Here is a 12,810-nt window from a genome sequence, read left to right as displayed (position 1 = left end):
GTGAGAGGCGAGCAGGGGCAGAACCCCCATTTCTGCAGCCCCAGACCCCCCATTTCTGCACCCCATCACCCCTTGCCCACAGTGGGGGAGGTTTGTCCATTCCCTCCCACAGGACACGGGTGATGTTCATCCAAACCCAGCTCCCCTCGCACGCAGCTAAGCCCCTTTAATCCTCCCCTGTCGTCTCCACTGAACCGGCCGTGAGGGGTCTCAGCACCATCTCTGCTTCAGCTGGGGTGGTTCAGATGGCCCTCACAATCCCCCTGGGACTGCTGGGGGTGATTATAAACGACTCTCCAGGAGCACAGCCTGGAAAATGGATCCGATTACAGGAGAAGTGGGTTTCAGGGCCCCCGCTCTGTTCATAATGAAGTGTAATCCTAGAAAAACATGTTGCCAATTACACTTCAATTGAACCCAGATAATGATGCTTAGACAAGGCCCAGAAAAGATCAAGTCTGGACAGTGAATTCCTTTCTAATGGAGAAGAAAAGTGTTCCTCCATGGCAGGTCTGGGCTCTGCGTGGTTCAGGCTCACTGTGATATGAGCAAGAGCCTGAAATAACCAATCTCAGGATCCCATTTAAATGGTTTTATCAGTGGAAAGGGTATTAATCTCTCAAAAACACATGTTTATGGGAAGTTTGGTTTGGAGATGTATGTGTTTCTAACTGAAATCACTTTGGAAAGGGAGGAGGAGCGGGTCTCAAAATTGCTAAAATAACACTTTTCTAATTCTTCTGGTTCAAAGTAACTTTTCATTTGGAAACGTAAGCTAATAACAGCTCGGCTTCTTGACCACTTTTCGCAGTGAAAACAAAACATCAGAATTAGAGAAACAAAGTGCTGTGACCTGGAGCAAATGTTTTATTCTCTTTTTCAGTTTACAAACACTTCTGAAATGTCAGTTTTGCACTCCAGCGCGGGACGGCTGGTTCAGGTCCCTGTTGTTTCACCTCGGGAGGGAGGACGGTGTGGTTCAGCCTCAAAAAACTGGTCAGGGGGGCCGTGCCTTGCTCTGCTCCGTGCGATGGGCTGGGGCAGGCGTGGGTGAAGGGCAGGCAGGAGCTGGGATTTGGCTTTTCCGGAGCTGCTGGCGAGGTGCTGGGGAATTGCAGACACCTCGGGGTTGGCGGGTGCAGCGAGGGTGAGCTGGCAGAGATGGCTGAGGCAGATAGGGAGCACCCCAGGAGGCCACGGGAGACGGGTGGTGGGGTGGCTTGGCCGGCCCGAGCGGCGACGGGCTGTTATCGCCGCCACGGTCTTTGCAAAAGGCTTTGGGAAACCCACGTGTTGCCAGATCTCAGCGCCGATTAGTTTTTTCAAAATAAAAAAGGCATTATTTTCGTACTGGGAACCTCCACTTCAGCGCTCTCCCTCCTCCACGCTCTCTCTCTCTCCCACACGCACACGTTTTTGCTGCCTTGGGGGATTTTAGCAGCGCAGGGCTCTGAAAAACAGACTCCTACCTCCTTCCCCCAAGCACTGGGAAAGGGAGATGCTCCCTAGATGCTGGGCTGCGGGTCAGAGTTTCCGGCTCTGTGGAATGAGACAAGAAAACAGCAATTCATCCCAGTGTCATAAACCCTTAAAGCTGGGCTTTGGCCGCTTTGTTTCACAGGGTAGGTGTCAAATGCCCTGGCAGCGCCATGAGCTGGCACTTGGAAGACGCTTCCAAGGCTGTGGGAGCGTGGCAGGGGGCCGAGCTCCTGGCGGGACCACCGTGGCACAGCGCCGGGGTGCCGAACCCATCCTGACGCCTCCGAGTGCGGTGCCACTGCTGCCACCCCGGCCCTCGGCCGAGGCCACTGATTAATCCCAGTCGAGGGCCCTTTGAGCGGCGTCCTCAAACAGCACCGTGTTTCGAATAAGCTGGTTTCCATCTGAATCATAAACCTCCAAAGTGCCTGCGCCGCGCAGAGCCGGGCAGACATGTGTGTGCGTGTGGGGCTGGATGTTGATTTTTCCCTGAAACAACTCAAGGCTTTATCAGTCCCATCTCTTTCCCACGGTTTTCTGTTGCCAGTGAGGTCACTGGTCCCTTTAAACTGGGGCTGAGGCCAATGTGCAGCGGGTGGAAGGGGGGCCGTGGGCAGGAGGGGGGGACATGAGACGGTTCACACAGACTGTTCCTTTTACAGGAAGACTTGGGATTTCGACCAGCGAGCGGGAGGAGGCGGGGGGGGGGGGGGGGGGGGGGCGAAGGGGGGCCCTGGGAACCGGGGAGCGCCGGCGCGGCCGCGTAATCCGTCACTCCTGGGAGATGGTGGCTCATTAACCCATTACCCAGGAGGTGGGGACGTGCCGGGAGGGAGCCAGGAAAGGAGAGCCGGGGGTGGGAGAGGCAAAGCGGGCAGGGGAGGAGCTGTGCGGGGCCGGAGCAGCGGAGCCCGGGCAGGGACAGCACTGCCCCGAGCACGGCAGGGGAAGGACGGCGGCGGCCACCGGGGCCACGCGTGGGGCAGCCTCGCCGAGCCCACCGACCTCTCCCCCCGCGAGGATGAAGCGGCTCTGCGAGGAGAGCTCGTCCGACACCGAGTCTGACGGCACCATCGACGTGGGCCGCGAGGAGGAGTACAGGTGAGAGCAGGCTCCGTCCCACGCGGGTTTTGGGGTCCCGGCACCGCGCACGGCGCTGGCGGCAGCTCCCCCCGAGCCGCTCGGGGCGGCAGCGCTCGGCGCCTGCCGGGGCAAGGCACGGGAGGGCACCGGGCTCTGCCACCGCCGCACCGGGGCACGGCACGGGAGGGCACCGGGCTCTGCCACCCCCGCACCGGGGCACGGCACGGGAGGGCACCGGCTCCCCTGGCACCTCGCTGAACCCCTCGGGGCCGGGCTGGCCCTGTGTGGGGCCGGCAGGATCATCCCCGTGTGCCGGCGTGGGCTGGTGCTGGCGGCGGGACTGACCCAGCAAGGAAACCCAAGTGGCGATACAAGTGTTAGAGCTGTGTTGGGAGCTGATCGCGTTCAAGAAAATGCCCATTAAAGACAGCGGGATGGCCTTCCCCTGCCTGGTGGGAGAAGGGCAGTGGGAGCCCGGGTGCTGGCAGGTCTCTGCACCCCGAGCTGGGGCAGCCCCCCAGAGCAAAGGCGCCTGCCAGCTGCCTGGTGCCCCTGCGGTCCCTGCAATCCGAGGGCTCTCAGGGAATGTGGAAGAAACCAGAAGGTTTTGCATGAGAAACCAGGAGGTTTTGCATGAGAAACGCTTCTGCTCTGCTGATGCATTCGTAACGCACCAGCTGGGGCTGTGATGTGTTAGGGAGGGAGCCCGAGCAGGGGAAGGCTGCCCCTGTGCCCCTCGGCATCGCAGTTGTCGGGCTCTGTCCCATCGCTGCTGAGCTGCAGTTTCAGCTCTGGGGCTTTGCTGCTGGTGAGGGAACAGTGAGGACAGGACCCGTGTGTCCTCGGGCGGTGTCCACAGGTTTTGCTGCACTCCCCTGGGCTGCACCTCCGCTGGCAAAGGGCATCCCCAGCGCCGCTCGCAGCCCGGGTTCCCAGGCTGTCAGCCCTTCATGGACATGCCCAGGCTCCGAGGGTGCAGACGGTGCAAGGGATGAAGGAAAGTCTCTGTTACTTGTTCTCATCCAAAAAATCAATTGCTTTTGAACTCTTGTTGCAGTAGCCCTCTGTCCCCCTCTCTCTGCATCCAGCAATTAATTCATTCCCTATTGCTGCCTGATATCCTGAGAGGAGAAGCCGCCTGCCTGGTGCCAAGCTCAGGTTCTCAGGGGACTAAATTCATGAGTCTGCTTCTGATACGGTCACAGCAGAGTCAGGCATATCCGAAAAATGTCCTGCAGAAATTCCCTGACCCCTTATGCAGTTTCTAAGTGCATCAATATTTAATCTACTTTCCTGCTGCAGATGAAATATATCCCACCTCTTCACATCAGCGCAGCACACAGAGTCTATAGTACCCTGAGGGATAAAATATTGGAATTGTCACAATATTTTATTTCAGTGAACAGTAATGATGAACTTTTAATCTCTTTCTGGTGCTGCTAATGTGTGTTTGTCTTCTCAAGGCAGTCGTAGAACCAGGCTGGCTGTGATCTGGTGGTATTTGTATATGTGTATGTTGTTCCTCATGTCACGCAAATATATGGCCAAAAGAGCTGTTCCTGCCCTGATGAGGTTACACCCCAAGTAATGCCATCTTGCATAGGATGCTGGTGGATCCAGGAAAATGAAACACTTCCAGGTGGGGAGTGAGGAGGAGTGATTAGAACAGAGGGAGGCAGTCAGGCTGCCTGGCTGGGGTTCCCAGCCCATTACCCATCGGTCGAGTGGTTTGGGCAAACCAGTTTTCCTGTAGTGTGGAGATGAGTCACGCCGGGTGTGAGGCTTGGATCAGTGCGTGGAGCAAGTTTAGGCTCTGGGGTCACTGCAGAAGTGCAAGATACCGCTTGGTTTATAGCCAAAGTTGGGCTGTAAGTGATAAAGTTAAGAAAAAGAGCAACGCAGAAATTTTGATCGTCAGAGAATATACTTACCCTATCTTTTATGTGGTTCAAATCGGTCAAACGTATTTTTAAAATACATTTTGCAGTAAGCTGGGTCTTGATATCCACATCTGGAACTGCGGCTCACAAAGAGCAATGTGTCCGGACCGCTCTGCAAAGAGAGTTTCAAAATGCACTGTTCCTCCTTGAGTGCCTACTCCGCATTCCTGCGCTGCCAGGCGAGTTCAGCACCCACCCCCTGCACGTACAACACTCCAGTGTCCACACACAGCCCGTTTTCACAATCATACGTGCTCATCCTATGTGTGTCTGCGTGCGCTGGCTACACATGTTGGTACTCGTGGAGCCAGCCAGCACCTGTGCCCAGAGAAAGCCCACCCAGCAGACATTCAAATAGGGTACCTGTATGGAGATGAGTGGAACAGGCAGCAGTAGAACGTGTTATTTCGTCTGATTGTGTAAAACCACTTCTGAAAGCGCCTCGCTTGGGCCTAACAAACTGTATTTTTAATGGGCTGAGTTTGGTCTAGTTTTTGGCTTGCTGCAGACAGCGCTGTCTGTGCAGGAACGTCATTAATGGACTCCTATTAAAATGCTTCGTCGAACTGAGAAGCATCTTGATTTGACGAGGTGAACCCAGGTGGCCCTTCCCAGATTTGCGTGTCTGACGTGGGCTCCGGTCCCTCCGGCGCGCTGGGCTGGCCGGGGCTGCAGATGGATGCGTGCTCACATCCCTGCGCTGCGTTTCGTAAGGCACAGAAACAGCCCTGAGCCAGTTCCACTTTCCAGAGGGAGAAACCCTGCTCGGGGAGGGCGGAAGGTGGCCCAGCTGGCCTCCCCCCCCAAGCCAAGGGGTCTTGCTCCAGGGAGTTTCCCACGCCTGGTTATCCATCGTTATGGAGACCTCACCTCTGTGGGGACCTAAGGCTTGAACTTTGCCTCCCCGTGCGTGCCTAGTGCAGACCTTTGGCGTCTTTAGCCTCAACCAGGCCTGCCAGGCACAGGATGGTTTGTGGGGCCCTTTTCCTTTGCCTGTGCCCCCCCCTTGTCCCTCTTCCCTTGAGCAGAGCTGGTCCCTGGGGCTGTCAGGCAACAGGCAGGGTCCCACCTCCGTCACCTCCTGCCAGGTGTTGCCCCCACCCAGGTCCTGGCCCTTCTCTGTCTGGTTCAGGAGTGTCCGTGCATTCGGAACGTCGCAGCCCACCCCAAAAATTGTGGTTTGGGAAGCGACTCTCCGGGAAGGCCTTCAGAAACCACATCAATGCTGCCGCTGGCCTCACCCTGAGGAGCAGCCAGCCCTCCCTGGGTGGGAGCTCAGATCTGCGCTCGTGCTATCGCGGCTCTGAGATGCAAAGCCCTGCAGACAGGGCAGGCTCAGACACGAGAGCTGGGAGGTTCACACATGGAGGAAAAAAAGGCCATGACTCCAGAGCTTGGATCGCTGCTTTTCCAGCCCTGTGGAGATGCTGACATGAGTTGAGATTGAAGGAGGGGTGAGCCTGGGAGTGAATGGACAGTTTGGTGCAGAAATCTGCCCAAGCTGGAAGGAGACTCTGGGAGGGGAGAGAGTGGTATCTGAGTCTCTGTTTGGCTCCTCGTCCCCAATTCCTGAGCTCTGTGTTGTGGGTAAAAATGAGATGGGAACCACAGAAGATATTTTTTTTGGGGGGGGAGGAGGAACTACAGATGGCAAACGTGTGTAAAGCATATGTGCAACGGAGGTTTCTCTCCAGCTAGTGCAAGAAATGACTCCCTCTTCTTCCTTTCCAGTCATGTTTCCAGGTCTGTGTCTCCCACTACAACATCTCAGATACAAGCCAGGAAGAAGAGGAGAGGGGTGAGTGTCATTTACAATGACCAGGGTGGTTGTGCTGTGTCCCTGACAGGGGGTCAGGCTGGTCCCGGCTCTGTGCCAGAGATGTTGCCCTGTGTGCAGTGGGGGGCTGTTGGCATGTCCTTCCTGTGGGAACACCATGCAGAATCACCTTTACACCATTCCCCGCTCCATCTCCTGCAGAGCTCTCCTCACAGCCAAGTTATTTGCAGAGGTTTGGCCTCAAATCTGGCAGAAAAGGGTGGGGATAGGACTGGAGGAGAGCGATTTCACCTGGGATTATCACACCAGTCAGCTGACGCTTCTTTGCTCAACTTTTGCACCCTGAACATTTACATATATGGCCCCGTTCAAAGCACCTCTCTCAACCTGGAGGGCTTTAGACCCGTGAGCTGTGGCTGTAAATGACTGTGGTTTCTTCTCTGCACTTGGAAATCTCCTGCAGATCATCGAGAAGCGGCGCCGGGACCGTATCAACAGCAGCCTCTCGGAACTGCGGCGCCTGGTCCCCACCGCCTTCGAGAAGCAGGTGTGTGTGTGTGTCTGTGTGTCCTGATCTCCTCCTGTGCAGGCTGCATTCAGCAGTGCTTGGGGTAGAACCCTCAGAATGAGAAAGTCTGGAGCAGCGCTACGTCTTTCACTTCAGGGAGTAAGTAGGTGGTGAAACTGGGTGGTAAAATGTTATTAGCAAACATTCAGGAGCCCTGGGGAGGATAAATTCAATCTAGAAAGTGTTTTGCAGATATGAAGAAGCACAGAAATAGGGATTTTCAATCTGCATCGGGGTACCTTGGGAAGGAGCTCTTTTTTTGTACTCACTTGATGTGAAAAGCAGAGTCTGGATGGATGCACTACACCAATCTGAGAACTCCCGGGCTTCAGGTTTTGAGGAGGAGCTCATTGGTCAAACACTGGCTCCTGAGAGGCACAAAGCCCTAGACCATAAAATGATGAATGGCTTTTTCTTTCTGCTCCAAACATCCAGGGGTCTTCCAAGCTGGAGAAGGCAGAAATTCTACAGATGACAGTGGATCACTTAAAAATGCTTCATGCCACTGGAGGGACAGGTAAGAACTGGTCTTAAAAGCATATGGGTGAGGGGAAGGTGGAAACCTGGAAGAAAAATTTCCCATCACCCGTAGCAGCAAGCTGACACCAGCCAGCACCAAAGCAAGCCCTGCTTGCTGCCCAAGGGAAATATCTCCTGAGGGAGGGCAGATAGACATTTCCCTGCCCTGTTATTTGACATATGGGTCAGCATTCCATGCATCCATTTTGGAGACTGGGCTATGTGGGATAGTGAGCCCCCAGACCTGCAGGGACAGCACCGGTGGTGTTGTCACACCCCCTGCTAAAAAGCTGTTCAGGCAGAGATGAGGTTAGTCCTGCTCAGAAATGGAGCCTGTTTCCAGGAAAAGGATATTAAACTCTTTACCTCCTCCCTGGGATACATTTCCTGCAGAGGCTGAATTCTGCATGAGGACTCTGCAAATAAACAAGGCCTTTTTTCCCTTTCTGTTCTTTTTCTTTGTGCGTCTCTTGGTTGTTATAAGAAGAGAGAGGGAGCCCTGTGCAAAATTCAACAAAGGTCTTATTTGTACTGAGACCTCAGTACAGACCCTCTGTCCTGTTCCAGTTAACAGGATGGAGATCACAGCTCCAGTAAAGAAGCCTCTGGCTTGCTTACCACCCAGTTTTGGCTTGCTGGGGACATTGCTGGCATCCAGGCTTTGGTTCAGAGCTGTAACTTGGTCTGGAACATTTGTTTAGATATTCAGTTTGACTGCACTGCAACAAAGGGCTGTATTGTCACGAGAAACCCCGTCAAGCACAGTGGTCCAGCGCTTCACTGTGCTGTGACATTTCTCTGCTTTATTGCTTATCGTCTCATGAAGCTGCAAGTTGGGAGTAGAAGCCTAAAAATCAGTCGTCAGCTGTTGATTTCTGTGGTTTTGAGCTTTCTTGGCCAAGCAGTTTTGGTTCTGCCACTGCCCTGTGTCCTTTGGCCAGACATTGGTTTAAAGGAAGTTTAAAGTTTGGGAGCCAGGCAGAGGAAAGTGTCCTGCTGTTCTGCAAGACCAGGGATGGTCCACTTGCAAAGAAGGCCCCAGAGCCTGTCTAGCCCACAGTCATGTCTCCAGCAGTGATAACCAATTGAATCCAATGGGGAAAAAATTCTTCCTTCCTGAGCTCAGCTAATGAAACCTCTTACTTGTCTCACATGCTGGGGTAAGAGGTTTCATGACCCTGGCAGGTTTATCCCTGTGAGATAACCACAGATGCTATTCTCATGCACGCAAACGTCCAGTCCCTTGGGACACCCACTTGGCTGTCTGCTTCAGGAATATCACACGGCAGCAAAGTGCCTCAAGTGAAATACACAGTGCATTAGAGAGGGTACTGAAATCAAAGCGCATTCCTGAGCTCTGCACGGGCTTACTGTCACCCATGTCCTCTCCCTGCAGGCTTCTTGGATGCCCGAGCTCTGGCTGTGGATTACAGAAGTATCGGCTTCCGCGAATGCCTCACTGAAGTTGTCAGGTACTTGGGCGTCCTCGAGGGCCAAAACGCCACCGACCCCATCCGGCTGCGGCTCCTCTCCCACCTGAATAATTATGTGGCAGAAATGGAACCTTCACCAGTGGCCACGTCCCTGCTGCCCATCCAGACGTGGCCGTGGTCCTTCCTCCACAGCGCCGCCGGCCCCGTGCAGATCCCCAGGAGGGAGGCTGCTCCCGCTCCGGTAGTTTTGACTGCATCTTCCCTGGCTTACCCAAGCCCTGCTGTGAGGCCAGCCCCGCTTCGCCGTGTCCCGGGGGACATGCTGCCGTCCCGCCGAAGCTTCCTGGCCAGCAGGATGGGCTCTTCCAGCCGGAGGGCCCGAGGCGGAGGCTCGTCCACAGCCGTAGCAGCCGTACCCAGGATGCCATCGCCAGCGGGTGTACTGAGAGAGGGCTCGTCCAAGAGCAGCCAAATTGCAACATTCCTCTTCTCCCCAGCCTCTGCCGGCATCCCCGTTCCACCACCTTACACGGCACCCCCTGTCTTGGGCGCTGCTGCTCAGGGACCAGGGATCAGGGTTGGGACATCCAGGATCTGCCGCTCGTGGGCGACTGAAATCGGGGCTTTCTGACCCTCCCTTCTCCTTCGGAGACAGGAATTCTTCAGCACTCATTGCCCGCAGGCCTAAGAACAAACTCGGCTGAAAAGGCGTCTTTCCTGCTTTGCAGAAGCCAAGGATCCATAGAGAAAATTCTCTTTGCTCTTCCCTCTCTCCTCGCACCGCCTTCCTCGCCTCACCATCACACGTCCTCTCCCTCGTGATGCCTGCAGACGTAAATCACATCCAATTCGATGCACTTGTCTGCACGCGGATGTACTCCAGACCCTTCCAGCTACGAGGGAGGGGGCACACACACATCCTAAGCCCATTCCTCCTCCAGCAAACCCCTCTGCAGAGCCCAGCGTTGCTCTCCTTTGGAAAACAGCCAGCCTTGAAATACTGTCTTATTTGCCTGGGAACTCGGAGCTGCCAGATAGACTTGCTCGTGCTGATTCCCTGCGATGTGTCCCCCAGCTGCAGGACCTAATTTTGGTGTGGTGGGACAGACACAGCTCACCCCTGCCCAGCACTTCTGGCACCCACAAGGCAGGATAGAGCCCCCTCCAGCTCCCAAAGCGAACTGGCTGCCTGCTAATCCCTGTGCTTTCCTCACCGCATTACCAGCTCTTCCCACTTATGTGCCCTTAAGGTGGAGTGAGGCAACAGCTTAACAGAGCTCGTTCCCACAGCCCGGCTGAAAATCCCAGTCGTGTCTGCAGGGCCTGTGCTAGGTCCCTGCACAAACTGTGCCGGAGCAGCTGGCCAGGCCACCTGGGTGCAGCCCTTGCTCCTCACTGAGGTGTGAAGAGGCGAGACAGAGGATTTCAAAGGGACGTCTGTCACAGAAGGGAAGGCTCTGACGGCCAAAGTGAGAAGAAAATGCCTTTTCCCTCTGCCAGTCTCCCTGCTGGAGCCGTCTCTCCTCCACCCCCTGCTGAAACCTCCACCCCCTGCTGAAACCATGACTGCACAGCAGGACGGGTCAGAGCAGCCTGCATTTGAAGTGCCTCCCTCATTGTCCCTTATCCCAGCATCCTTCACCCTCTCCTCCTACAATGTCTCTGTTTTCTTCCTCCAGCACCATGTTTGGGTCTCACTCATTCCTCTTCCTGGGCTGGGACCAAAACCCACTGAGGTGTCACTGCAGACCTCGGCGAGCTCTGGGTCTGCACTTGTCCTGAGTTTGAGCTTTTTCTGCCTTACCCTGTGTGCCCCTAGACAACTGATGCAGCAGATATGCCTCTGCTCCTCTGGCTGTCCTCCCTCCCTCTCTTCCTCGGGCACAAAGAACAGAAACTTGAAGTTTTCAAGCCACCCTTCTGCGCCACGTGTCATGGAGGCAGGGCAGGGTCTCCCAGTGCTCCCCCTCACCTGAATGGCCCCCACTCCCTGCATCTGTGCCTTGATTGCTGGGATACATGTGCAGAATAGCCTGGACCCAGTTGCATGCCCACCCCTAGCCCACCTCTGCAGCACTGTGACTCTGAAGAAGAAAAATGTGGAAAGGTCGGTGCAAAGAAAGGTAAAAAAGAGGGAGAAGATCTCTCTTGAATGGGAGAGGCTCTTCCCATGCCTCAGGTCAAACACACCACAGCCAGCTGGGCTGTGTGGATGAGCTGGTGTTTTCCTCCCTGCAGATTGCATCTGCCATGTGCATGTCAACGTATGTATCTGCTATTGTTTTGAAAGTGAGTCCCTCCCAGTTGTTTTGATGAAAGTCATCGCACTTAACACACAGAAATGCCTCCGCTACTTCTCCTCCCCCTTGTCCTGAAGTGCCAGAATCAGCCAGGAACAACGTATTCCCTTTTGATAAAGTCAGAGGAGGGGGATCCTTGCAGACCCCGGCTGTTCCTGTGGCTGGTTGGCACGTTAGAGCTCACGGCGAGTAGCCCGGCCTCACTTTACACTGTGCAGTGCTCTTAGATTCACAAGTTGTGACATCAGCAAAGGTGTCAAATAAAGTCTTTCAAACCCCTGTCCTGGCTGTCAAATGTAGTGTTGATGTGAATCTGTTCTGCTCATCCAGCCTGCTTGAATCATGGAATGGTTTGGCTTGGAAGGGACCTATGAAGGTCATTGGTGACTAGTTTTGCAGCAGGTGAGTTTTTGTTCCTGAAAAGGTTCAAAAAAAAAAAAAAGGTAAGGTGACATCCCCTCTGGTAGTTTTATAGCTCTTGGTGACTCTGGTCCCAAGACTTTTTACTTTGCAAGCCACTATGTGAGCCAAAATCAGCTGGGTAGTCAGCAAGGCTTGACCTCAGATTGGCAATAATCCGTCACTTGAGAATAAATCATTTCATCTAGCTGCAAGGGTCTGCAAAAATGTCAGGGAACAGATGGGGTCCAGCAGATCCTTGCAGACAGACGCCGAGGGCTTGCCTTGGTCTCCTGACCCTTTGCAGCCAGGGCCAGCATAACCCCTGTGGCACCTCGCCATCGGGAAACGCTTTGGACTAAACAAAGAGCCACAGCTGAGAGCTTGTCTCTGTTCTGAGGAAAGGACCAGTAAATGATCCTTCTCGTGAAAGATGCTGGGAGAATTTTCTGGGGAATGGTGGGAATTCAGCTTCCTTTCCCATAACTCCTTCTCACTCCAAAATGCCTTTCAAAACCGCCCATAAATCCCTTCCTTAAGTGCTGTGTGGGGAATTGCTGGAAGGGAGCAACTGCAGCTGTGGTGGAGTAATGCAGCATCCGTCTGGAAGCGGGGAGCAACTTCAAGAGCAATAATGGGGCTATTGATGACGGGTCGTCCCGCTGGTGCCTGGGCTGCCCTGACCCGACGGTGGGAGCTCAGTGCTCTGGTGTGGCCTCGGCCAGAGAGAGGAACCAAATTACCCTCCGTGGGAGGCAGGAACACAAACCGGCCCCGCGGGCCAGAGTGGTAAAACAAAACAGAGACAGTGGAAAAAAAACACTTCCTGATCTCTGCGGATCAAACAGGAGCCGGAGCGGGTGGGAGGGCATCGGTTCAGGCCCGTGGGGTTTTCTCCCCACAGCAACATGGTGATTGGAGCAGTAGCTCGGGACTGGAGCTTCATTTTTTTTCCCAGGGTTTTCTTGAGCCTAAATGACTCTTTTAACACATCCTGGCAACTTTTGATCTACCCTGCAGGGGAAATCCCCGAACTCTCCGAGCACTCTCTTCATCCTTGTTCTTCAGGCAAAAGAAAACACGATGAAAAGGTCTGTGGGAAGGTGTGGGCTGGGGTTGCTCGGTTAAACACGGCACCGGCTCTGACCCCGGCGAGGCTGGAACAAAAACAGTGTCCTGATGAACCAGCCTTCCCTGCTGCTTGGGGGGGACAAGGCCACTCCCAGGCTGTGGGAGATTTGCTGCGCAGCGGGTGCTCTAGGATGGAGTCCTGCTCTCCCAGATTCGCCTGCATGAAAAATATTGCTTATCT

General features: G+C 54.7%; 1 protein-coding gene across 1 annotated transcript; it reads left to right on the top strand.

Moving 5' to 3' along the window:
- The first annotated feature begins 2,233 nt into the window (after positions 1-2,233).
- On the top strand, positions 2,234-11,380 carry HEYL (hes related family bHLH transcription factor with YRPW motif like). Its single transcript, XM_051807078.1, has 5 exons — positions 2,234-2,580; positions 6,234-6,300; positions 6,743-6,826; positions 7,283-7,364; positions 8,763-11,380. Exons 1-5 carry the CDS (start codon positions 2,501-2,503, stop codon positions 9,428-9,430), a joined length of 981 nt encoding a protein of 326 aa, XP_051663038.1. The 5' UTR covers positions 2,234-2,500; the 3' UTR covers positions 9,431-11,380.
- The last annotated feature ends 1,430 nt before the right edge of the window (positions 11,381-12,810 follow it).

The sequence above is a fragment of the Manacus candei genome, unplaced genomic scaffold (assembly GCF_025592945.1).
Source record: "Manacus candei isolate 608988 ecotype Guabito, Panama unplaced genomic scaffold, ASM2559294v1 h1tg000070l, whole genome shotgun sequence".
Lineage (NCBI taxonomy): Eukaryota > Metazoa > Chordata > Aves > Passeriformes > Pipridae > Manacus > Manacus candei.
The sequence above is the reverse complement of the archived record's forward strand: the minus strand, read 5'-3'. Positions and strand labels throughout refer to the sequence as shown.

Bases quoted from the DNA above. Each gene is read 5' to 3' on its own strand.
- HEYL (XM_051807078.1), top strand. From the start codon at position 2,501: ATGAAGCGGCTCTGCGAGGAGAGCTCGTCCGACACCGAGTCTGACGGC. The intron at 6,301-6,742 runs GTGAGTGTCATT...AATCTCCTGCAG, and splicing joins CCAGGAAGAAGAGGAGAGGG to ATCATCGAGAAGCGGCGCCG. The intron at 7,365-8,762 runs GTAAGAACTGGT...CTCTCCCTGCAG, and splicing joins TCATGCCACTGGAGGGACAG to GCTTCTTGGATGCCCGAGCT.